This window comes from Salmo salar, chromosome ssa18 (genome assembly GCF_905237065.1).
Source record: "Salmo salar chromosome ssa18, Ssal_v3.1, whole genome shotgun sequence".
In the NCBI taxonomy this organism is placed as follows: Eukaryota; Metazoa; Chordata; class Actinopteri; order Salmoniformes; family Salmonidae; genus Salmo; species Salmo salar.
Genome location: NC_059459.1, coordinates 26,362,423 through 26,389,163, shown reverse-complemented (window position 1 = coordinate 26,389,163; position 26,741 = coordinate 26,362,423). Strand labels below are relative to the sequence as shown.

Sequence of the window (26,741 nt, the reverse complement as noted above, 5' to 3'; positions counted from 1 at the left end):
AACCAATTGAAGACGAAAATGCTCTGATAATTGGCTGCTCGCTCCCAACCAATAGGAATCCCAACCCAATTGACTGCCATTGAAGGCTTCTGCCATTTGAAAGTAATCTCCATGCAAAACAGGCTATTTCCATGTAATGATCTCTATACATCTTTACAGTGCATGCACACTTAAATTAAAGGGCAACTACACTCAATCAAAATATCTTAGATTTTTCACAGACCTCAAAAGTGGTCTCCTGTGTGGTAAAATTAGGGCTGGCATAATTACCGTGTAACTGACGGTTATGGATGAAGACCATGAAAATAAAATAATAGTCATGACCGTAAAACAAATGTATATGTTTTGGTCAAACAAATCGTTGACTGAGTGACCACAATGCAGCAGCAACAGCACACATAGAAATAGAATGAATAGAACAGCTTCACAATCTCTTACTCTGGCAATTTGACTGAACTCATGGGTACACTCGCAATGGCTGCCAGTATTGAGATGCAATAATTTCAATGGTAATGTAGAATGTCAACGTAGGCTAATTTTGCTGGGGGGCAATGAGGAGATTCTGAATCTTTCTCCCACAGCCCTTTTCCCCACGTGTTTCCATGGCAATTCCATTTTGTGTTGGAGTTCGATTGACCTCTTTACCGCATCCATGGCCGCTAGTCCACCCATTATGTCATCATTGACTTGAATGAGTTCATTGTTGTGAACTTAGAACATCCAGTTTAGTTTTTCTATTAAGTGTGGTTTTGAAAAGCAAAAACCTGGAAAGATGATTGGAAAATCTGTCCTTCTCCCAACTTTATTTGTTTGCTGTGGTATTGTTTTGGTACCGAGTATTGTGATACTAATCCTACTATCAAACTCAAAATGATGATATTGTGACAGCACTAGTATATGTTGTTTGTGTGGTGTCAGGACAACACTAGTATGTGTTTGTATACTGTATGTGATAGGTGGTGTACAAGCTTGTGGATGTTGTTTTAGCTGTGTGTTATGAGTTTGGTTCTCAGACCGAGAGGAGCGGTAGTGTAGTGGTCTGAGGATTTTATTATAGTGTGTCTGTGTGGCAAATTATCTCTTCCACATCTCTGAAGGTTTTCCAGTCATTGCATATTTACCCTAATGTGGTGGGCTGAGCATTTGGCTTCCGGTTCATTAGACTCCCCTCCTGTCCTCCTCTCTCTCTCTCCCTCTCTCCCTCCCCCTTCATAGTAAACAATGCCAGTGTTACAACAAAGTGAAGCTACACTGCTGTTGCTTAGATGTATGCTTTTCATACATGCTCCGAACTGCCTACGGTGGACTAGTCATTCCAGTAGAGCATCATCAACTGAGTGATATTGTGAAAACAAAAGAAAATCTCTAATTGAATTTGATACGATAATGTCCCAAAGGCATGCAGGACGGAACCATAGAACGTGGGGTTTGCATAATCGGGCCGAAATTTGCCATGTCAGCGGCCATATAGTCACACAGGAGGAGGAAGAAAGAGGAAGGGCTGTGAGCCTGGTCTGAGAACAGTCTGAAGTCCCCATCAGCAGCACCAAGCCTCATCCCTGTGACTGGTCCTAGCTGTGAATGTAGCTGCTCATTTGTGAGAAAGTGGCTTCCTGAAGAGATCTCCCGTTCCAAACTTGAGCAGGAGATGTTTTTCCATTACAAACCTCTAAAGTGGAGGGCGACTACTCCTAATCCTTCCTTGCAGATTGGATAGAATCAATGTTAGCTCCACAGAGTTTGACGCAAACCTGCGGGTAATCCTTCACTGACCCGTAAATTCAAGTGCAGCATTCGTGGTTGAGCGAGATAGTGATTAACTAAGAGAAAATGTGACTACACTTAAATCTCATTGTCTAATTATGGGGGTTTCCAATTCAGTGACACTGAACAAAACACACAAGGACTACATGCTGCATTTCTCTCTGACAGGTCTATTTATAGTGCATTTTCATAAAGCGGTTGTTAAACAAGCATGCATAACGTTACTTGGAAGAGAACATGTAATTAACAGTGGCATTGCAGGCTATTACTGGGCTTAGCATGTGAATACATCGAGGCCTAGTGATAGACTAGCAGCCTCTCCAGCTGCCTCAGACTACAACAACAGGAGATGGGCCTATGGGCCATTCTGGCTTGGGCAAGGCTACTTACTTATGTAGGCCTAATTTTGAGTATAAAGGCAGCATAAATCCAAAATAAATCCCTTTTAATAATTTGGTGGGTGCTTATATTTGACCTATTTCACACATGTACCAGTGTGTATTATACTCATGTGTGAATTGTAAATGTGTGTTTTGTATATCCCAACTCCCCCTGAGACACCCTCGGAGAGTGGGGTTACGGCCAGGGTCAGCCATTATCAACAGCAATTAGGATTAAGTGCCTTGCTCAAGGGCCCACGGCAGATTTTTCACCTTGTCAGCTTGGCGATTCGGACGAGTAACCTTTTCAGTTTACTGGCCCAACGCTCTACCCGCTCGGCTACCTGCCGCCCTAAGATGTCATTAGCATGAAGCCTTTCAAATTCAAAAGGAAGACATTGCAGTGCAACTCATTTTCTGTTCCAGTTTCTTATAAAAATACTAAAAAGGAAAAATTGACCTCTTAGGAGTCTACTTCCGCTGATATATAGGTACATTATCCTGTCTGTAGCTAGTGGCTATGAACAATGGTGGAAAGATAATAGCTTGTAATTTACAGATTTGTTGCTAATTTCAGGAAGAAGAGCAATATGTACTTTTTAAGGAATAGCAACCAGAAATGTATTTATATGAAGATCCTCTGGATCAAAACATCATTAAAGGTGGTAATTATTTGGGAGCAAACAGTGTACAGGCCTTTATGTTCTTTTCATGTATGTACCATTAGCCAAGCACCCAAGTTTTTTGATGGATGTGCATGTGACCACAGCCATTTCTTCAACTGAAAATGTTCTGATTCGATAACAATCGATTTCCTTTCATTACCTATCTACAAAGTATCTGATAATGGTGCCTTCAGGGGTGGTGTTGGGACGTTTCCAAGGATGATTTCCTTGATTCCTCGCATCCTCTCTCCTCACCCCCTTCTCAGCACATTTTGTGTGTGTGTGCATAACTGATCCTAAAGTGGTGCGCTGTTCCGTAGGCTGTCGGAATAAAACAGATGAGTCTACAAGAATGTTTGGTGTTGTCAGCTGGTCCAGATCAAATTTTGCACCGGAAGACTAGATAAAGTTTCAAGCTGTTGAAAAATGTCCATGCCTTAATTTGATATGCGTATCCCTCTTTTGTCAACACTTCTTTTAGCTGGATCAATAGTTGCCTGGGAATGTTGGTTGTGTAGGTCATTACAGACAAATACAAACTGACTGCAGTGTGCACTGGGTTATTGTTTTCAAGGCCCATGATCCTCTAGGTTTATTCCCTTCTTATACTGTGTTTGTTTACTATGGCAATTATTCTGCTGAATTGATACGCGGGATTATACTGGATGATTTGAAAGGGTTACTTTTAAGCATGTTTAATGCTCCGTTGTGATTCCTGGAAATTCAGGACATTTTATTTTCTGTCTTGATGGTGTTATGGAACGTAGTGACTGGCCTTGGTTCAGAGTCTTGTTTTTATTTGTTTAATTCACACTTTAGTGTGCAGTGTGTTTAGTTTCTGGAGAGAAGCGCACACACACATTACTAATCTTTGTGTTTGTTCTATGTGTATGTTAGTGCATCTGATGTCTGTCTGCTCTGCTTCTTCATAGCAGACAGCTTCCTCTCAGAAGCACTATACTCTGGGACTGTGTGTTCCCACCGTATTTCTACAGCTGGGGGAAGCCAAGCGAAAGGAGGTCAAGTGCCTGTTCTGCAGGCTTATAAACACCCCCCCCCTCCTCCTTTATCCCTCTCTCATCCTTCCTCCTGCCCAGGGAGAGAGAGAGAGAGAGAGAGGTCTGAATGAAAGGGTTTACCCTGTCCTGATAACCCCCCCCCCCCGTCTGCGCGGCTCCCTCAGTGTGGCTCTCTGGAGATTGGCATGGTGGCAAACTCTATGCAGATGCCTCCCCCCAAAAAGTCTGTCTGTGGATAAGAGAGTGTGACTGTCAGAGATGGAAAGAGATTGTGTGTGGCACTTGAGGTTATACTGTCTAGGCCCTTGCAGCATGTGTGTCCATGTGTTTGTTTGTTTATCTTTGTTTGTTTGTGTCTGTGTGTGCACGTGTGTGTCTGCGCTCCAGTGTGTCTGTATTTGGTAAAGGGAGAGTTAGTTAGTCCCCAGGCCCCTCCTGTTCTTCCTCGTTAGAGCACAGCTGGTGAGTCCCACAGGGCTGTGAGTAAAGGGAACAGTCCTACATTCAGATTCACTTTCTGTTCCAAACAGTTCTCAGCTTTGCCAATAATAAAACTCACTTAATTTATTCCCCATACAACCACATAAAAAAAACTAAAATATTAGGTGGGTGCTTATATTTGTCCTATTTCACACATGTACAAGTGTGTATTATACGCATAAGTGAATTGAAAATGTGTTTTTGCATATCCCAACTCCCCCTGAGACACCCTCGTAGAGTAGGTGACATCTGCTCATATCTGCTTTACTTAGAATCTGGCCCTGGACACTGATCTATAGCCATATAATAGGTCCACGAGGTTTGCTTTTTTTCCATAGACCTGTAGTTTATAGGCTAGAACTAGGTAATGTGGCTCGTGGACAGTATGTTCAGTACAGCTAATGTCCTCATCAGCCTCATTACCTTATGTAATCTTTATCGAGCTACCTAATATGAGTTAATCTAATAGCAGCATCTGATTTTGATGCTGTTAAATTAAGAAACTTTGGTACACCTGAGACATTCCACAGTCACAGACTGAGATCCACCCTGATGACAGGAGCCTGTCCAAGCCAAGTCTGGTCAGAGACTGTTTATTCAGCTCAGGGTTGGAGCAGGGGAAGATATCACTACAAGCTGGTGTGGAGCTCCTCAGAGGCCTGTCCTTGTACCCCTATTAATTTCTGACAGCCTACTTAAAGTGTGGAGTTCCAGCCTCTTTCTGCAGCCTCACGTTACACAAGCCTATTAATTATTGGACAAAACCAATGTGCTGCTCACCCGTGTCTTCCTATTCAGAGGGCTAAGCTATATCCTACTTGCCTCATCCATCAGGATTCAGTGTAGTCTGTCGCTCTGACAGTAGGGCCACCTTGTACAAAAGCCATGGGGGGGTTCAGTAACACCACACTTTGAATAGGTGAGAATTGTTATCTTGTTGATTACAACTAGAGATTTTCATCATTGTGTTTTCTGAAGGCTTTGTGGCTGTTTATACACCAACTGTCAAGAGTAAACAAGTGAGAAACCTTTGCATAGAACCTGAAAGCAACTTCAAAGGTGTGGTTACATGCATAGAAATACAATCTCATTCTATACCATGACCATTATCAGAACACTATCTTACTAAATGAGTGGTGTACCATCTTCACATTGTTTCCACTGAATGGTGAATTGAAATGTTGATCTCTGAGGTCAGGTTTTCTTTCAAACAATTCTCCAATGTTTTTTTGTGGTCAGCCAAAAGTTTCTTAGTGAGTGCTGGTAGTCGGAGCTAGTTCAGGTTGTGGTTACTGACAGGTCAGGTTTGATGGGTCAACTATCTCCTCAACAATTGTGTGCTTATGTCTGTGTGCTGAACTATATGCTGTTTGTTGTGACTCACTTCTCCCTCCCTGGGCCACTAAGGTGGTGTGTGTGTGCTCCCAGCCCTTTGTAGCAGCCATCCCTGAATGTGTGTTTCCCTGGTCTCACTTTCACCCCCTGTGGTTGTCAGCACGGGCCCAAGGCCCAGACCAGCCGCCGCTTCCTTTGCACGGCTCCCATTTCCCCTGCCAGGTGTTTCTGTGTAGTCAGTCAATAAAGCTTTTAGTTTACATATGGAGCGATCTATTGTTTTAATGTGCCGCGTTGACAGACACCCGAGATGCCCTGGTCGATGCATGTTTCTCTGCGCAATGACAGCCCACTGCTGCAGTTTGCAAATCTCTCCTATCTGAGATACCGTGTGTGTAACCTGTGTCTATGCGCCAATGCGGTTAGGACCCAGCAGAGCCTGGCCCAGGGAAAGGTGATACACACCCGTGGCCCAAAGGCCCGTCAACTTTTGCTTATCCTCCGATAACCAGGCAGCACTTGATGCCGTTAATGGGCTTTGTTCCCTGGGGTGGAACTAGGGCCGGGAGGTGAGGCTAGGGGCTGAGGTTGGGGGGGGGCTGGGGCTAGGATGGAGGGGGGGGGCTGAGTCTGGGGCTGGGATGGCAGCAAGGCACAGGGAACAGTCAGCCGATCAGACTGTTTTGGGCTTCTGCTCTGCAGACATTAAATATGCAGCTCCTGAGTCATATCCCTCCACTGCGCTCCTTCCCTTTATAATCTCCCATTGATCAGGTCTGAAATCATACTCCAGTGACCTTAATCTGCACACATTATGCTCCACGTATTGGGTTCAACTCTGGAGCCTCCTCTGGGTTATGACTACTTTTGCTGCTCCATGCCAGACAGCTGCTCCATGCCAGACAGCAGACCAAACCAGCTCCGCGCACCAAAGGCAAAATACCAAAACTAACTAAACCAACTACATTCATTTGAGGACAGGTCGAAACGCATAAAAACATTCCTGGACAGTTAGCTAACTTATTGTTGCTAGCTAATTTGTATTGAGAGAAAAACATTGGGTTATTATTATCTGAAATGCATAATGTCATTTAAAAAAAAAAATTGCTGAATCTTTGTAGAATATTTACCCTTTTTAAAAATATATATATTATTTTATTTTATTTTTTTGTCACACAAAATTGTGAATGATGTCAGACCAAAGGGAGGGTGGTGCCGCTTCTCCCCCATATGCTGTTAATTTATCTAAAACATCAGGTGTATGCCGATGGTTATTGCCATGATTGTCAGTCATGTAGCTGCTGTACTGATAATCTCACTGCGTCCTTGCTGGGATGACACAATCCGTCTACTGTCAGGGAATGCCAACACCCCAGACAAACACATTGGTTCATCGTTTCATGGGAACGGACAGTACACAGCGTACCATCATGTTCTGAATAATGGCCAAATCTACTTTGCTCCCTATTCGACTGAATCGCTTAGGAGTAACAAACACGAGTCTAAAATCTATCGGAAACTGCTAAACTAGCTGTTCACTACCCTCCTGCTCTCCAGGGATGTGCAACTCAACCCTGGGCCTAACATCACCGAGCCATCGATACTCACCGGAGTGGGGAGCAGTAGATGGCCGCGGAGGTGGGTGATTGCTATGCTCCCATGGTTTCTCTCGAGTCACCCAGCTCGAAGATGAAATGTAACTCTCCAAACATATCCAAGTCGCTATATGTGATCCTTGACTCTGCTCTCGGCACGCAAGCTGTTTTAATTAGATCCCTGCATCCAGTGCAAGCGGAAGGGATAGTTAATTGCACTACCCCTAATCAAAATGGCCTAAACCCAGCTTCCACAAAACAGCGAAAATTGTACTATTTTCAATGTGTCATTCACTCTCGAGTCATCTGGGACCCACGAGCTAAGCCCAAGGGACTACTAGGGGGGCATTCGAACATTCGTGGTGTCATTCCAGGAAGTGATCAAATTCAACATCTTCTCAGACTCCAACCTTGACTGCCTTTCAGAGACATGGCTCCATAAAAACTCTCCATCAGCTGCTTTGATTGTGCCTGGCTACAATGTTTTCAAGAGAGACAGGATTGAAGGAAGATGCGGGGGTCTGATGATTTACATTAAAGAACATATCCGATGTAAACAAATTGAGTGGTCATGTGATAATAAACTAGAATGTATTGGCCTAAATGCTACTGTGTCCCCAAATGTCTTTTACCCTTATTGGAATGTATAGACCACCTTCCACCAAACGTGTGTTCTTTGATCAATTTAATAACAATCTTAAGGAATGTGATTTTGGGAAAGAGGTCATCTTAATGGGAGATTTTAACATTCATTATCAAGACCAGATTTGTAGCAAAACCCTCAAACGGATCATGAATACCTTTGATCTTACACAGCTAGTGTAAGGTCAAAGGTTGATCTGGTGTTCAGTAATAAACCAGAGAGAGTGACTAAATCATTCAATATGGTTACTGGCCTGTCTGATCATAATCTGACACCTTATAGCCATAAAGCTTTCCAAGAACTGGTTTAACCTCTACTGTTAGGTGTTCTGAGCTGATCAGGCTTTCTAAGAGTGAATTCCATTATTTTGAAAATGCAATTAAGGGAATTACCTGGAATGACCTCTTGTCCTATACAGATGTGGAAGCTGATAGTCAGGTTTTTCTATCCACAATCAGGACTACAATAAATGGCTTCCTAAAGAAAATCATCTAAACCTGGCCAAAAGACTACTCTTCCTTGGCTAAATGGAGAAATAATGGAGACGGATGAAAGAACGAGATCATGCTCTAAAGCCCTAAAGTCCAAATTAGAGTATGACAGACGTAGATTTACCGTGATGAAAGAAATCAGACAGGCCAAGGCAAACATTTTTTTTATCAACATGATTGGTGAAGCAAAGGGAAATTCTAAATTGATCTGGGAGAAGATAAAATTAACAGGGAAAGACCATAGTAACACTGCAAAAAGGCTAGAAATCAATGTGAATGACGGTCTAACACAGGATGCAGTCAAAATAGCAACAGCCTTCAATTCCTGCTTTGTTGACTGTCAAAGTACTGACACAGAACCCCTCCACTGGTTTCTTGGACTCAGTGCTAGTGAATGACACTCACCCAGTCTTCATCATAAGGGAGGTTTCTGAGTCAGAGGTGAACAAGGTGATTATCTCACTAAAGAACTCTAAAGCCAAAGATGTGTTTGGGCTGGACTCTACCTTTCTTAATAACTACAAAGAGTCACTCATTGGCCCCATTACTAAGGTCACCAACAGATCTATTGGTCAGGGGGTATTTCCAAGGGTCCTGAAGTTGACCATAACGGTGATCTTTAAATCAGGTGACCCTGCTGACGTGAGTAACTACAGGCCCATTAGTATACTACCAGTGGTGTTGAAGGTTGCTGAAAAGTGTGTAGCGGAGCAACTGACTGCCACCTCAACTACAGGCCCTTAACATTACACTCCATGTAGTTTGGCTTCAGAGCAAAACACACCACAGAAACGGCCAACTGCTTTCTTCTGGAAAATGTGTCCAAGATGGACAAAGGAGGCGTTGTTGGGGCTGTATTTCTAGACTTAGGGAAAGCTTTTGATACTGTTAACCATGAGGTTCTCATCACAAAACTGTCCTAGTTCAACTTTTCCCCTGATGCCATGATGGATGAAATCATACCTTGAAGGCAGAACCCAGTGAGTAATGAGCTATCATCCACTCTAAGCTATGATGTGGGCGTGCCCCAAGTTCAATACTGGGGCCCCTCCTGTTCAGCTTGTACATTAATGATCTGCCTTCTGTCTGTACTGGGTCTGAAGTTCAAATGTATGCAAATGATACAGTGATACCTACTCATTCCAGGGTTTTTCTTTATTTTTCTATTTTCTACATTGTAGAAAAATAGTGATGACATCAACACTATGAAATAACACATGGAATCATGTATTAACCAAAAAAGTGTTAAACAAATCAAAATATATTTGAGATTCTTCAAAGTAGCCACCTTTTGCCTTGATGACAGCTTTGCACACTCTTGGCATTCTCTCAACCAGCTTCATGAGGTACTCATCAAGAATGCATTTCAATTAACAGGTGTGCCTTGTCCAAAGTTTATTTGTGGAATTTCTTTCCTTAATGCGTTTGAGCCAATCAGTTGTGTTGTGACAAGGTAGGGTTGGTATACAGAAGATGGCCCTATTTGGTAAAAGACCAAGTCCATATTGTGGCAAGAACAACTCAAATAAGCAAAGAGAAACAATAGTCCATCATTACTTTAAGACATGAAGGTCAGTCAATCTGGAAAATTTCAAGAACTTTGAAAGTTTCTTCAAGTGTAGTCGCAAAAACCATGAAGCGCTATGAAGAAACTGGCTCTCATAAGGACCGCGACAGGAAAGGAAGACCCAGATTTACCTCTGCTGCAGAGAATAAGTTCATTGGAGTTACCAGCCTCAGAAATTGCAGCCCAAATAAATGCTTCACAGAGTTCAAGTAACAGACACATCCCATTATCAACTGTTCAGAGGAGACTGCGTGAATCAGGACTTCATGGTCAGATTTCTGCAAAGAAACCAGTACTAAAGGACACCAATAAGAAGAAGAGACTTGCTTGGGCCAAGAAACACGAGCAATGGACATTAGACCGGTGGAAATCTGTTCTTTGGTCTGAGTCCAAATTTCAGATTTTTGGTCCCTACCACCGTGTTTTTGTGAGACACAGAGTAGGTAAACGGATGATCTCCGCATGTGTGGTTCCCACCGTGAAGCATGGAGGAGGTGGTGTGATGGTGCTTTGCTGGTGACACTCTGATTTATTTAGAATTCAAGTTACACTTAACCAGCATGGCTACCACAGCATTCTGCAGCGATACGCCATCCCATCTGGTTTGCCCTTAGTCCCACTATCATTTGTTTTTCAACAGGACAATGACCCAACACACCTCCAGGCTGTGTAAGGGCTATTTGACCAAGAAGGAGAGTGATGGAGTGCTGCATCAGATTACCTGGCCTCCACAATCACCCGACCTCAACCCAATTTAGATGGTTTTGGGTGAGTTGGGCCGCAGAGTGAAGGAAAAGCAGCCAACAAGTGCTCAGCACATGTGGGAAGTCCTTCAAGACTGTTGGAAAAGCATTCCAGGTGAAGCTGGTTGAGAGAATGCCAAGAGTGTACAAAGCTGTCATCAAGGCAAAGGTTGGCTACTTTGAAGAAGCTGAAATCTAAAATATATTTAGATTTGTTGAACACTTTCTTTTGGTTACTACATGATTCCATATGTGTTATAGTTTTTATGTCTTCACTATTATTCTACATTGTAGAAAACAGTGAAATTAAAGAGAAACTCTTGAATGAGTAGGTGTGTCCAAAATTTTGACTGGTAATGTATGTGCATGCAAAGAGCAAACAACAAGCTGCACAAGAACTCACAACTGTAATGGTCCAGGTTACAAAGTGACTCATGTTTGTGTCTCAATGTAAAAAACAAAAATTAAATAAAAAACACTCTGCATGTTCTTCACAAAAAGGGCAACTGAAGCTACTGAGCCAGATGTCTGTGTCAGGAGAGAATCTCCAGGTGGTATCCAATTTTAAGTACCTTGGCATCGTACTTAATTCCAACCTCTTTTAAAAAGCAGGTGAAAAAGGTAACTAAAATAGCCAAGTTCAACCTAGCTAATTTCCGATTCATACGAAATTGACTACAGCGGTAGCAAAACTGTACTTCAATGATATTATACTCCCCCACTTAACATACTGCTTGACTAGTTGGGCCCAAGCTTGCTGTACAACATTAAAACCCATTCAGTCTGTCTACAAACAGGCCCTCAAAGTGATTGATGGAAAGCCCAGTAGCCATCATCACTGTAAAATCCTCAGAAAGCATGAACTTCTGAGTTGGGAAAATCTTGTGCAATACACCGACGCATGTCTTGTATTCAAGATCCTAAATTGTCTGGCTCCCCCTCCACATAGTACTTTTGTTAAACAGAGAACCCAAACCCATGGCAGCAGATCCACAAGGTCTGCCATGAAAGGTGACTGTATTGCTGCTTTCCATGTTGTCTGTAGCTTGTGAGGTGTGGAAACACTTTGTTGTTTTTTGTGCTTTTGTTCTGTCTGCATGCTACATGTTGCTTGTCCTATGTTGTTCTGTCTGCATGCTACATGTTGCTTGTCCTATGTTGTTCTGTCTGCATGCTACATGTTGCTTGTCCTATGTTGTTCTGTCTGCATGCTACATGTTGCTTGTCCTATGTTGTTCTGTCTGCATGCTACATGTTGTTTGTCCTATGTTGTTCTGTCTGCATGCTACATGTTGCTTGTCCTATGTTGTTCTGTCTGCATGCTACATGTTGCTTGGCATATGTTTCTCTGTCTGCATGCTACATGTTGCTTGGCCTATGTTTCTCTGTCTGCATGCTACATGTTGCTTGGCCTATGTTCTCTGTCTGCATGTTGCTTGGCATAGGTTTCTCTGTCTGCATGCTACATGTTGCTTGGCCTATGTTGCTCTGCATGTGCTCCCTGCTCATTGTTTGTCTGTATTGTAATTGTTTTTAATAACCTGCACCAGGACTGTGGTTGAAAATTAGCCGGCTGGCTAAAACGGCACTTTTACTGAAACGTTGATTAATGTGCACTGTCCCTGTTACATTTTTTTAATGAATAAACTGATAAAATGGGGAAACCTAGTTATTTTTTATTTTCTTTCATTCATTTCTCATTCATCCTCCTGTGGATTTTATATGGCGGTTGGCAATCAAGTTAAGGTGCATTACTGCCACCAACTGGACTGGAGTGTGGACCTCCCATCTTTTAATCACCTACGTGGGTATATGCTTGTAAAAACCAATGAGTAGATGAAGAGACGGGACCAAGTTCTATTTTAGCGCCTGGCTATGCAGACGCTAACAAGCAGTTTGAATTAAATTATTGAATAACATGTATGTGTGAATGAATTTTGCAACATGGCGGTTTGGTCAGCATGTTAGCATTAAAGTGTATCAGACAACTGGGTAGGATATGTGTCCAAACAGATGCAGTGTGGTGAATACACTGCGTTATGGATGTAAAAACACTGAGCCGACGTTTCCTGATGACAAATATCATCCTGTTTTGTTTTGGTAAACATTGTCAATCTTCTAATTGTTGAGAGTGAATAGCCAATGCTCTGCTCCAGGGCTTATCTGATTTGATCATTTAATTTACCAATGGGCCAGTCTAGCCTGTGTCCTCCCTGATGTTATAGTACATTCACATGATTAACACCTAAAGATGAGACCCCTGTACCACCACAGTGGATTTATAGGATTGGGTCACGGTTGAAAGGCCATATGGGATAATAACTGTATAAAATCTATTATTTAAATACTGAACTATATTTTATGATCAGTCTTCCCTGTGGCTCAGTTGGTAGACCATGGTGTTTGCAATGCCAGCATGGTGTGTGCAACGCCAGGGTTGTGGGTTCGATTCCCACGGGGGGCCAGTACAAAAAAAAAATGCATGAAATGAAATGTATGCATTCACTACTGTAAGTCGCTCTGGATAAGAGTGTCTGCTAAATGACTAAAAACGTAAATAAAAAAAAAAGACATTTTATGCTGATACAATTTCTCAGCAAAGTAGTCCCATAACATCAAAGAGCCACCACCATATTCTACAGTAGGTATGGGGTTGTTTTCTGCTTATGCATTCTCATTTAGAGCTCTTTGGCCAGGCATACCAGTGGAGGGTTTGTTGCCAAAATGAGAATGCACGAGCAGAAAAGAACCCCATACCGACTGTAAAATAAGGTGGTGGATCTTTGATGTTATGGGGCTATTCTTGCGCTGGTCCTAGGGAATTTTTGTCAACAACCTGGTTGCCTCTGCCAGGAGGCTGAAACTTGGCTGCAAGTAGACCTTCCAGCAAGACCATAACCCTAAGCACACCTCAAAATCCACAAAGAAATGGTTAGTTGGCCACAAAATCAACATTTTTCAATGGCTATCTGTCTTTGGACACACATTGACATTTTTTGGTTTAATATTAGAGGGCAGTCCATAAGTGCAGACGAAGGATATCAAGGATATGGAAAGATTCTGTATGTAGGAATTGTCTAAAATCCTTCCCAATGAGTTCTCCAGTTAGCATAAAACATTTTAGAAAAAGGCTTAGTGTCGTTAACCTTGCAAGGTGAGGTATTGAAAACGGGTGTCAATAATTTTGACCTCTACTTTTTTGTGAAATTATTATTACTACTTAAATATCTTTCTCTGAGCAATTGTATTAGTATAATATAATTTAATATTTTTTTTCTTACATTACAGCTCAGTATTTGAATAATTTATTTTAGTCATTTTTGCTCATCTTATCAAGGGTATCAATAAATTCTGACCCCACTGTATATTCCTGTGTGCTCTGGCGGTGATGCAGAGTGCTGAGCCGTAACCATGGTGGCGTGGTAGGTACAGCACAAACCAAGCTCAATCAGTCCGATAGATCCCCTGGGCCAACGGCTAATGGTCGGCATGTATCCTGAATTACATCACCTCAGTTTGGCCAACATGGTAGAGCAGTGTGAAAACAAAATGTTCCTCTCCATGCAAAGCTTTCTTAATCTCCTACATCATATCCAGCTTACATAAAGCCGGGTTTGCAGGCCGGCGGATATCACTCTGCCTCCACCTCTGTTGCCTCCTGGTCCTCTAGCCTACTGCTGCTCTGCTCTACACCGCTCCCTAGAGCTGGGGAGTTTGACTGTGAGAATGGCACGGCACTACTCACTGTGTTTTAAAGTCTAGATACATTGGGAAGCAGTAGGAGGCTTGATACTGGGTCAGGCTTGCTCACTGAATCTATTAACAACGACAGGCTGTGTCTGTGTATATGCGTGGGAGTTGGCATCTTAGCTCAGACACGACAGCTACACTGTCATCTCTACTGGACAGGAATGACACAGTTTTGGGGGAGGGAATCCTTGGCAACCAAAGGATATTTATATTTTTGTCTGTGAAATGGCTGGTACACTAAGGTTGTATTACAGCTGATTTATCATCATAGAACATTTGTCTTGTTGATTGACAGTAGGGCAGGATCTATTCAATTGTGGTTCATCTCATCAATATAGTCTATATGAATTAAACTGGTGTATTGTATTGCAGCTATCTCCTTCATACATGTTACAGTAACTTTTACAGAGCTAAAAAGTGTTTGCTTAATTTCTATTCGAATTAATTCAAGTAATATATAGCACTCACTGATCATCTTTTTCTGTCATTTCAGCCTTAACAGCATACACATACCTCACCATCTTCGATCTCTTCAGGTGAGTAAATGGGCATCCTGGGGAGCATCATGTTTTATCAGCACTGTCTAAAGATGTTTTACACTAAGCTAAATATTGTACCTAACACTTGTGTTGAGCTCTTTTTACTAGAGTGCAATTGCTTGTGTTGAGGTGTTGTTAGTCATGATGATTTACAGTACAAGTCAAAAGTTTGGACACCTACTCATTCAAGGGTTTTTCTAAATTTGTACTATTTTCTACATTGTAGAATAATAGTGAAGACATCAAAACTATGAAATAACACATGGAATCATGTAGTAACCAAAAAAAGTGTTATACAAATCAAAATATATTTGAGGTTTGTCATAGGCCGGCTCATAGCCTGTGGCAAAAATGAGGGGACATGAACAACAGGTATAGGCCAATCAAAAGGTTCTTTATTGTAAACCAAAAACGTAACTTTAAACAAAGAAAAAGGAATGGAAATGTCATAATGTAGGGTGTATGTAAAGTGCATGGATGCATGAATCTGTGTGAGTGAACATGACTGAGTGGAAACTAAGTAAACCTACAAAAGAACAAACAAAACAGGATCATACCTGGAGGAGCAGGGGGAGAGAGAGATAGTGGTTAGTGAAGCAGTTAAATATCCTGAGCCCAGGTGGGTCCAATCACGCCAGCTCCAATCACTAATGACCCTCCTCTGCCTGCAGGAGGAACCGCCCCTGCACTGCAGAGGAGGGGCCGTGACAGATTCTTCAAAGTAGCCACCCTTTGCCTTGATGACAGTCTTTGCATTCTCTAACCACCAAGAATCTAAAATCTAAAATCTATTTTGATTAAACACTTTTTTGGTTACTATGTTATTCCATATGTGTTATTTCATAGTTTTGATGTCTTTGCTATTATTCTACAATGTAGAAAATAGTACAAATAAAGAAAAACCCTTGAATGAGTAGGTGTGTCAACTTTTGACTGGTAATGTATGTGTACCTGTTGGCCTACAGTCTGATCACCTGTCTGCTGAGTTCCTGGGTGGCCATGAAGAAGCCTAGTCAGCTCTTCTCGTTTGGGTACGTCCATTAGCATACTGATTATACAGTAGCCTGTTTTCTAAAATGTCGGCCCACTGTTATTATTTATTTAAAAATGGAGTCATTTGATGATCATGTTTCCATTGACTTGTATTGATTTATTAATGTCTACTGTTTTTTTTTTTTTTGGTGTATGCTTTAATGTACTGTATGTGATACAACACTTACATTCCCACACATCTTAGGTTGTTTAAAGAGGGGCTAAACTTACCAATTCCTCCTGAGCGTTTCCGGTACTCATCAAGAAAAATTAGAATTGTGTGGTTCAATGTGGGTGTTATGTTCGCTATATCATTTTTTTACATTTTCTTTTATTTCACCTTTTAACCAGGTAGGCTAGTTGAGAACAAGTTCTCATTTACAACTGCGACCTGGCCAAGATAAAGCATAGCAATTCGACACATACAACAACACAGAGTTACACATGGAATAAACAAAACATACAGTCAATAATACAGTAGAAAAAAAGAAAACAAAATGTCTATATACAGTGAGTGCAAATGAGGTAAGTTAAGGCAATAAATAGGCCATGGTGGCGAAGTAATTACAATATAGCAATTAAACACTGGAATGGTAGATGTGCAGAAGATGAATGTGCAAGTAGTGATACTGGGGTGCAAAGGAGCAAGATAAATAAATACAGTATGGGGATGAGGTAGGTAGATAGATGGGCTGTTTACAGATGGGCTATGTACAGGTGCAGTGATCTGTGAGCTGCTCTGACAGCTGGTGCTTAAAGCTAGTGAGGGAGATATGAGTCTCCAGCTTCAGGGATTTTTGCAGTTCGTTCCAGTCATTGGCAGCAGAGAACTGGAAGGAAAGATGACCAAAGGAGGAATTGGCTTTGGGGGTGACCAGTGAGATATACCTGCTGGAGTGCGTGCTACGAGTGGGTGCTGCTATGGTGACCAGTGAGCTGAGATAAGGCGGGGCTTTACCTAGCAGAGACTTGTAGATAACCTGTAGCCAGTGGGTTTGGCGACGAGTATGAAGCGAGGGCCAACCAACGAGAGCGTACAGGTCGCAATGGTCGGTAGCGTGTGATAGACTGTGATAGACTGCATCCAGTTTGTTGAGTAGAGTGTTGGAGGCTATTTTATAGATGACATCACCGAAGTCGAGGATCGGTAGGATGGTCAGTTTTACGAGGGTATGTTTGGCAGCATGAGTGAAGGATGCTTTGTTGCGATATAGGAAGCCGATTCTAGATTTAATTTAATCGATGCTAATGCAGAACGCCACAGGATGTTTTTGTGCTGGTCACGGGCAGACAGGTCTGGAGTGAACCAAGGACTAGATCTATTCCTAGTTCTACATTTTTTGAGTGGGGCATGCTTATTTAAGATGGTGAGGAAGGCACTTTTAAAGATTAGCCAGGCATCATGTACTGACGGGATGAGGTCAATGTCATTCCAGGATACCCCGGCCAGGTCGATTAGAAAGGCCTGCTCTCAGAAGTGTTTTAGGGAGCGTTTGACAGTGATGAGGGGTGGTCGTTTGGTCGCAGACCCATTACGGATGCAGGCAATGAGGCAGTGATCACTGAGACCTTGATTGCAAACAGCAGAGGTGTATTTGGAGGGCGAGTTAGTTAGGATGACATCTATGAGGGTGCCCGTGTTTACGGATTTGGGGTTATACCTGGTAGGTTCGTTGATAATTTATTTGTGTGAGATTGAGGGCATCAAGTTTAGATTGTAGGATGCCGGGGTGTTAAGTATGTCCCAGTTTAGGTCACCTAGTAGCACGAGCTCAGAAGATAGATGGGGGGCAATCAATTCACATATGGTATCGAGGGCACAGCTGGGGCAGAGGGAGGTCTATAGCAAGCGGCAACAGTGAGAGACTTGTTTCTGGCAGTAATGTTTGTCCCCCTTCAGTCACCGTACCGAATTGCTTAGCAACCGGGAGAGGCAGCAGGACAACGTGAACATGATCGGTCAGGGAATACTGCGTTTCCTGCTTTCTAGATGTAGTTGTCTTTGATAAATTTGGTGTTTGTGATTCTAACGTGAGTTCATGAATGTGAGGATGTTTGAGTTGGAGAAAACCCAAGCCGTTTATAAAAAGCAACTCGTTTTTTCAACATAACATTATCTTGTGTATGGATTGTTGTTTAAACAAGTTTGAGGTGCTGTGTACTAATGGTTAGTTTGGATGTCTATAAATTGAATGCGTGGGTTGTAGGTTGATTCTGGTGAGCGATTGGATAGTGTGCTCTGCAGCGTACCGGGCATCTGTGATCTGGATGATTTGATTACTGCCAGCCAGGATTAGACTGTGCCAGGCTTTGGTCCTGTGTGGGCAGGATTGAAATCAGAACCCAACCATGATGTAAGTGACATCTTCAGTTACACATCTCACAAAACCCAGTTTTGGAATATACTGACTTTATGAGCAAAACTCTCCTACTTACACTTTTTGGTCAATTTTGGCACTGGAATAAATGTTTCTTACACGCCCCTGCGAAAAAATCTAATTAGCAAAATAAAACAATTCCCATCTATACGTCTGTTTTAGCTAGAGATCTGTTTTTTTGGCATGTGCTGCGACTCTATCTACTGCATCCGCCTATGTCCGCCTTCCGCGTCTGTGGTGGAAGTTTGTCAGACCAGGAGACATCCTGAAAATCGGTCTTCTCACGAAAACGTCTGTAGCGACCAAACAGTTTGGGCTAATATGATAACCCCCTATTCGAACTTGAAACTCTCACGAACATGTACATGCCGGTGGTTTTGCTCTAGGACGCCCACAAGCCTTGCAGGACTCGTCTGAAGGTAGCCCAGCTTTAAAAATGAATGGTAGTAAAGTGCCTTCAGAAAGTATTCACACCCCTCTACTTTTTCCAGATTTTGTTGTTACTACCTGAATTGAAAATGGATTAAATGTAGATTGTGTGTTACTGATCTACACACACAGCCCCATAATGTCAAAGTGGAATTATGTTTTAGACATCTTTACATATTAATAAAAGATTAAAAGCTGAAATGTCTTGAGTCAATAAGTATTCAGCCCCTATGTTATGGCAAGCCTAAATGAGTTCAGGAGTAAAAATGTGCTTAACAAGTTTAAGTTGCATGGACTCACTCTGTGTGCAGTAATAGTGTTTAACATGATTTTTGAAGAACTAACTACCCCATCTCTTTATGGGGTAGTTATTCAAACACATGAATTTCAAGCACAGATTCAATCACAAAGACCAGTGAGGCTTTCCAATGCTTTGGAAAGAAGGTCATCTATTGGTAGATACATTTTTTTTTTTTTAAGTAATACCTTATTCATGACACTTTGGATGGTGTATTAATCCACCCAGTGACAACAAAGATACAGGCGTCCTTCCTAACTCAGTTGATGGAGAGGAGGGAAACCCGTTGAGGGATTTGGCCAATGGTGATTTTAAACCAGTTACACAGTTAAATGGTTTACAGTGCATTTGGAAAGTATTCAGACCACTTGACATTTTCCACATTTTGTTACGTTACAGTGTTATTTTAACCTCTCTTGGGTAGGGGGCAGTATTTTCACGGCCGGACAAAAAAACGTACCCAAATTAAACGGCCTACTACTCGGGCCCAGGAACTAGAATATGCATATTATTAGTAGATTTGGATAGAAAACACTCTAAAGTTTCTAAAACTGTTTGAATGATGTCTGTGAGTATAACAGAACTCATATGGCAGGCAAAAACCTGAGAAGAATCTAACCAGGAAGTGGGAAATCTGGTGCTTGTAGTCCTTTCAAGTCATTGCCTATCCAACACACAGTGACTTAGGGTTCATTTTGCACTTCCTACGGCTTCCACTAGATGTCAACAGTCTTCAGAAAGTTGTTTGAGGCATCTATGGTGAACAGAGAGCAAACAGAGGAAGTTGGAAGTTGTTGACTCAGGAAAGCACATGAGTTCATTGGCGCGCGTTCACGTGAGGGGTAGCTGTGTTCCAAAATGTTTTTCAAGACATTGGAATCGTCCGGTTGGAATATTATTAAAGTTCTAAGTTAAAAAGGCCCTAAAGATTGATGCTATACAACTTTTGACATGTTTGAACGAACGTAAATATAACTTTTTTTGACTTTTCGTCGTGACATTTTGGCCGCGCTTCCTACACTTGGAGTAGCTTACTGAACGCGCAAACAACAAGGAGCTATTTGGACATAAATTATGGACTTTATCGAACAAAACAACATTTATTGTGGACCTGGGATTTCTGGAAGTACCTTCTGATGAAGATCATCAAAGGTAAATGAATATTTCTAATGCTATTTATGATTTTAGATGACTCCAAAATGGCGGGTATCTGTATTGTAGATTTAGATGCACTATTGTAAAGTGGTTGTTCCACTGGATATTATAAGGTGAATGCACCAATTTGTAAGTCGCTCTGGATAAGAGCGTCTGCTAAATGTCTTAAATGTAAATGTATTGCTTGACGTCTATTTCTGAGCGCAGTACTCAGATTATTGCAAAGTGTGCTTTCCCCGTGAAGCTTTTTTGAAATCTGTCACAGCGGTTGCATAAAGGAGATGTTCATCTATATTTCTTTGAATAACAGTTTAATATTTTATCAACGTTTATGATGAGTATTTTTGTAAATTGTTGTGCTGATTCACTGGCAGTATTGGAGGCAAAATATTTTCTGAACATCACGCGGCAATGTAAAATGCTGTTTTTGGATATAAATATGAACTTGATCGAACAAAAAATGCATGTATTGTGTAACATGATGTCCTAGGAGTGTCATCTGATGAAGATCGTCAAAGGTTAGTGCATAATTTTAGCTGGTTTTCTGGTTTTTGTGACTCCTGTCCTTGCTAGGAAAATGGCTGTGTGGTTTTTCGTGTTGGAAATGTCCTAACATAATCTAACTTTATGCTTTCGCCGTAAAGCCTTTTTGAAATCGGACAATGTGGTTACATTAAGGAGACGCTAGCGTCCCACCTCCCCAAGAGAGGTTAAAATAGATTCAATAGTTTTTTTTTCCCCTTACCACTCTACACACAATACCCCATAATGACAAAGCAAAAACAGTTTTTTTGAAATTTTTGCAAATGTATAAAATAATAAATTCAAGTATAACATTTACATAAGTATTCAGACCCTTTACTCGGTACTTTGCTGGAGCACCTTTGGCAGTGCTTACGGCCTCGATTCTTCTTGGGTAGGATGCTACAAGCTTGGCACACCTGTATTTGGGGAGCTTCTCCCATTCTTCTCTGCAGATCCTCTCAACCTCTGTCAGGTTGGATGGGGAACGTCGCTGCACAGCTATTTTCAGGTCTCTCCAGAGATGTTTAATCGGGTTCTAGTCCGCTCTGGCTGGGCCACTCAAGGACATTCATGGACTTGTCCCGAAGCCACTCCTGCATTGTCTTGGCTGTGTCCTTAAGGTCGTTGTCCTGTTGGAAAGTGAACCTTTGCCCCAGTCTGAGGTCCTGAGTGCTCTGGAGCAGGTTTTCATCAAGGATCTCTGTACTTTGCTCCATTCATCTTTCCCTCGATCTTGACTCGTCTCCCACTCCCTGCCTCTGATAAACATCCCCACAGCATGATGCTGCCACCACCATGCTTCACTGTAGGAATGGTGCCAGGTTCCCTCCAGACGTGACGCTTGATATTCAGGCCAAAGAGTTCAATCTTGGTTTCATCAAACCAGTGAATCTTGTTTCTCATGGTCTGAGAGTCCTTTATGTGCCTTTTGGCAAACACCAAGTGGGCTGTCGTGCCTTTTACTTAGAAGTGGCTTCTGTCTGGCCACTCTACCATAAATACCTGATTGGTGGAGTGCTGCAGAGATGGTTGTCCTTCTGGAAGGTTCTCCCATCTCTACAGAGGAACTCTGGAACTCTGTCAGAGTGACCATCGGGTTCTTGGTCACCTACCTGACCAAGGCCCTTCTCCCCCGATTGCTCAGTTTGGCCGTGCGGAGAGCTTGAGGAGGAGTCTTGGTAGTTCCAAACTTCTTCCATTTAAGAATGATGGAGGCCATTGTGTTCTTGGGGACCTTCAATGCTGCAGACATTTTTTGGTACCCTTCCCGGATCTGTGCCTCGACGCAATCCTGTCTCGGAACTCTATGGAAAATTCCTTCTACCTCATGACTTGGTTTTTGCTCTGACATGCAACTCCAATCAAGTTGTAGAAACATTTCAAGGATGATTAATGGTAACAGGATGCACTTGAGCTCAATTTCTCATAGCAAAAGGTCTGAATACTTATGTAAATAAGTTAATTTTTTTATTTATTTAATCTATTTTAGAATAAGGCTGTAACGTAACAACATTTGGAAAAGAGAAGGGGGTCTGAATACTTAACAAATGCATTGTAGGTGAAAACTGAGGATGAATCAACATTGTCATTTAGGTTAGTATTGTGGAGTAACTACAAAGTGAAAAGAAGGAAGCCTTTACAGAATAAAAATTCCAAAACATGCATCCTGTTTTAAGTAAGGCACTAAAGTAATAGTGCAAAAAAAGCTTTTTGTCCTAAATACAAAGCATTATGTTTGGGGCAAATCCAACACAACACCACTCTCTTAATATTTTTTATCATGGTGATGGCTGCATCATGTTATGGGTATGCTTGTCATCGGCAAGGATAATAACCTAAAACACGAAGCAAATATACACTGGAGTTACTTACCAAGATGACATTGAATGTTCCTGAGTGGCCTAGTTACAGTTTTGACTTAAATGGTGTTGAAAATCTGTGGCAATACTTGAAAATGGCTATCTAGCAATGATCAACATCCAACTTGACAGAGCTTGGAGAATTTAAAAAATAATGGGCAATTATTGTACAATCCAGGTTTTTAAAGATCTTCGATTTCCCCAGAAAGACTCACAGCTGTAATCGCTGCCGAAGGTGATTCTAACAAGTATGCGTTGAATACTTATCTAATCAAAATATGAGTTTTTTTTTCTCCATTTAATAATAAAAGGACTTTGACATCTTCCACTTTGACATTAGCTTTTTGTGTAGATCGTTGACAAACAATGACAATTAAATCCATTTTAATCCCACTTTGCAACACAACAAAATGTGGAAAAATCAAGATGTGTAGTTTCTGAAGACACTGTGTATATATATATATATATAGACACACACACACACACACACACTGCTCAAAAAAAATTAAGGGAACACTTAAACAACACAATGTAACTCCAAGTCAATCACACTTCTGTGAAATCAAACTGTCCACTTAGGAAGCAACTCTGATTGACAATAAATTTCACTTGCTGTTGTGCAAATGGAATAGAAAACAGGTGGAAATTATAGGCAATTAGCAAGACACCCCCAATAAAGGAGTGGTTCTGCAGGTGGTGACCACAGACCACTTCTCAGTTCCTATGCTTCCTGGCTGATGTTTTGGTCACTTTTGAATGCTGGCGGTGCTTTCACGCTAGTGGTAGCATGAGACGGAGTCTACAACCCACACAAGTGGCTCAGGTAGTGCAGCTCATCCAGGATGGCACATCAATGCAAGCTGTGGCAAGAAGGTTTGCTGTGTCTGTCAGCGTAGTGTCCAGAGCATGGAGGCACTACCAGGAGACAGGCCAGTACATCAGGAGTCGTGGAGGAGGCCATAGGAAGGCAACAACCCAGCAGCAGGACCGCTACCTCCGCCTTTGTGCAAGGAGGAGCAGGAGAAGCACTGCCAGAGCCCTGCAAAATGACCTCCAGCAGGCCACAAATGTGCATGTGTCTGCTCAAACGGTCAGAAACAGACTCCATGAGGGTGGTATGAGGGCCCGACGTCCACAGGTGGGGGTTGTGCTTACAGCCCAACACCGTGCAGGACGTTTGGCATTTGCCAGAGAACACCAAGATTGGCAAATTCGCCACTAGCGCCCTGTGCTCTTCACAGATGAAAGCAGGTTCACACTGAGCACGTGGGACAGACGTGACAGAGTCTGGAGACGCCGTGGAAAACGTTCTGCTGCCTGCAACATCCTCCAGCATGACCGGTTTGGCGGTGGGTCAGTCATGGTGTGGGGTGGCATTTCTTTGGGGGACCGCACAGCCCTCCATGTGCTCGCCAGAGTTAGCCTGACTGCCATTAGGTACCGAGATGAGATCCTCAGACCCCTTGTGAGACCATATGCTGGTGCGGTTGGCCCTGGGTTCCTCCTAATGCAAGATAATGCTAGACCTCATGTGGCTGGAGTTTGTCAGCAGTTCCTGCAAGAGGAAGGCATTGATGCTATGGACTGGCCCGCCCGTTCCCCAGACCTGAATCCAATTGAGCACATCTGGGACATCATGTCTCGCTCCATCCACCAATGCCACGTTGCACCACAGACTGTCCAGGAGTTGGCGGATGCTTTAGTCCAGGTCTGGGAGGAGATCCCTCAGGAGACCATCCGCCACCTCATCAGGAGCATGCCCAGGCGTTGTAGGGAGGTCATACAGGCACGTGGAGGCCACACACACACTACTGAGCCTCATTTTGACTTGTTTTAAGGACATTACATCAAAGTTGGATCAGCCTGTAGTGTGGTTTTCCACTTTAATTTTGAGTGTGACTCCAAATCCAGACCTCCATGGGTTGATAATATATCATATGCAACAGTTTGGGCCGCCTGGCTCGTTGCGAACTAATTTGCCAGAATTTTACGTAATTATGACATAACATTGAAGGTTGGGCAATGTAACAGGAATATTTAGACTTAGGGATGCCACCCGTTAGATAAAATACAGAACGGTTCCGTATTTCACTGACAGGAAAAACGTTTTGTTTTCGAGATGATAGTTTCCGTATTCGACCATATTAATGACCTAAGCCTCGTATTTCTGTGTGTTATTATGTTATAATTAAGTCTATGATTTGATAGAGCAGTCTGACTGAGCAGTAGGCAGCAGTAGGCTCATAAGCATTCATTCAAAACAGCACTTTCGTGCGTTTTGCCAGCAGCCCTTTGCAATGCATTGCGCTGTTTATGACTTCAAGCCTATCAACTTCCAAGATGAGGCTGGTGTAACCGATGTGAAATGGCTAGCAAGTTAGACGGGTGCGTGCTAATAGCGTTTCAAACGTCACTCGCTCTGAGACTTGGAGTAGTTGTTCCCCTTGCCCTGCATGGGTAACGCTGCTTCGAGGGTGGCTGTTGTCGATGTGTTCCTGGTTCAAGCACAGGTAGGAGCGAGGAGAGGGACGGAAGCTATACTGTTACACTGGCAATACTAAAGTGCCTATAAGAACATCCAATAGTCAAAGGTATATGAAATACAAATCGTATAGAGAGAAATAGTCCTATAATTCCTATAACTACAACCTAAAACTTCTTACCTGGGAATATTGAAGACTCATGTTAAAAGGAACCACCAGCTTTCATATGTTCTCATGTTCTGAGCAAGGAAATTAAACGTTAGCTTTTTTACATGGCACATATTGCACTTTTACTTTCTTCTCCAACACTTTTTTTTGCATTATTTAAATCAAATTGAACATGTTTCATTATTTATTTGAGGCTAAATTGGTTTTATTGATGTATTATATTAAGTTAAAATAAGTGTTCATTCAGTATTGTTGTAATTGTCATTATGACAAATAAAAAAATTGTCAGATTAATCGGGATCTGCTTTTTTTTGGGTCCTCCAATAATCGGTATCGGCGTTGAAAAATCATAATCGGTCGACCTCTACCTTTGACACACCATGCAAGCTGTTTTTATCGGGTAGAGCTCTGTTTGTTTGGCATAGGGCTCTGTGTGTTAGCTTTTTTTCCTTTGACCTTAGGGTGTTGAGCAGTGGTGGTTGCATAGAAAGCTGCTTTTCAGCTTGATTTGGCCCTAATGTGCTCACTGGGCCAGTACAATGGGTCAGCCACTGGACAGATTATCTAATTTCAACTGGAGCAACTCTCCCTAACCCTTCTGTCTATCCAGCTTTCCCAGTACAGCATGTTACTAAACATTGACATGGGGACAAGGAAAAAAACTAATTATGTACATTTACAGATGGAAACAGTTCTTACTTCTGGACTTAACAGTATACCTTTTATACACTACTCGCTTCTACAATGTATGGAACCATATCAGTGCAGCACTAGTGATGAGCAATTTTAAGTCATTATGGAAATGTTTTGTGTTCCACTTTCTATGTTCTGGATACAGTAGGATTTTCATTAATGCTTACAGAATGGACACAGAGAATTGTGCTGTGCATCATATCACTCATTCCCAAAACTCCTGCATTGTATGTTGTTATATTCATGTACCTCTGTTATTGTTGTACAGAACGTTTCTTTTTATCTGTCCGTTGGAATTTTCATATCAGACAATGAGATCAGTGACAATAAAAAAATATATATATATTTTCAAGCATCCTGGTAGTCTATCAGTAGCTCAAATGAAAATGTGTGGTACAAAGCACATGATCTCTGATGTCAGTCATGTGTATTTTCAGTTATGTTCGTCTGCTTGATTGCTCGTGTGTGTGTGTGTGTGTTTTCCACCAGGTTTAAGCGACTGGAGGTCCTTGCTGTGTTTGCCTCCACGGTGCTGGTGCAGCTGGGCGCTCTGTTCATCCTGAAGGAGAGGTAGGTGGAACCAGGGTTTACCCCTGTTTTGGGACATGGGGTGGGGGATGGGGCGTACTGAATATTTCAGAGCTGTGGGAATGTCTGCTTGTGCCCACACCTCGGGCCAAGGCGACCAGAGCCAGGGTTTATCCAGCGGTCACTGCTCAGGCAGGCTAGGGTTTTAGGAGGGGGATGGGA

The 26,741-nt window shown here is 42.2% G+C and overlaps 1 protein-coding gene across 1 annotated transcript in view; it reads left to right on the top strand.

The window, feature by feature from the left end:
* The window catches only part of LOC106577110 (zinc transporter 6), a 75,251-nt gene that overhangs the window by 16,223 nt on the left and 32,287 nt on the right, over positions 1-26,741 (top strand). The window contains exons 5-7 of the mRNA XM_014154850.2: positions 14,926-14,968; positions 15,937-16,002; positions 26,481-26,561. Coding sequence (XP_014010325.1) covers positions 14,926-14,968; positions 15,937-16,002; positions 26,481-26,561 — 190 coding nt within the window. The remainder of the gene's footprint in view (positions 1-14,925; positions 14,969-15,936; positions 16,003-26,480; positions 26,562-26,741) is intronic.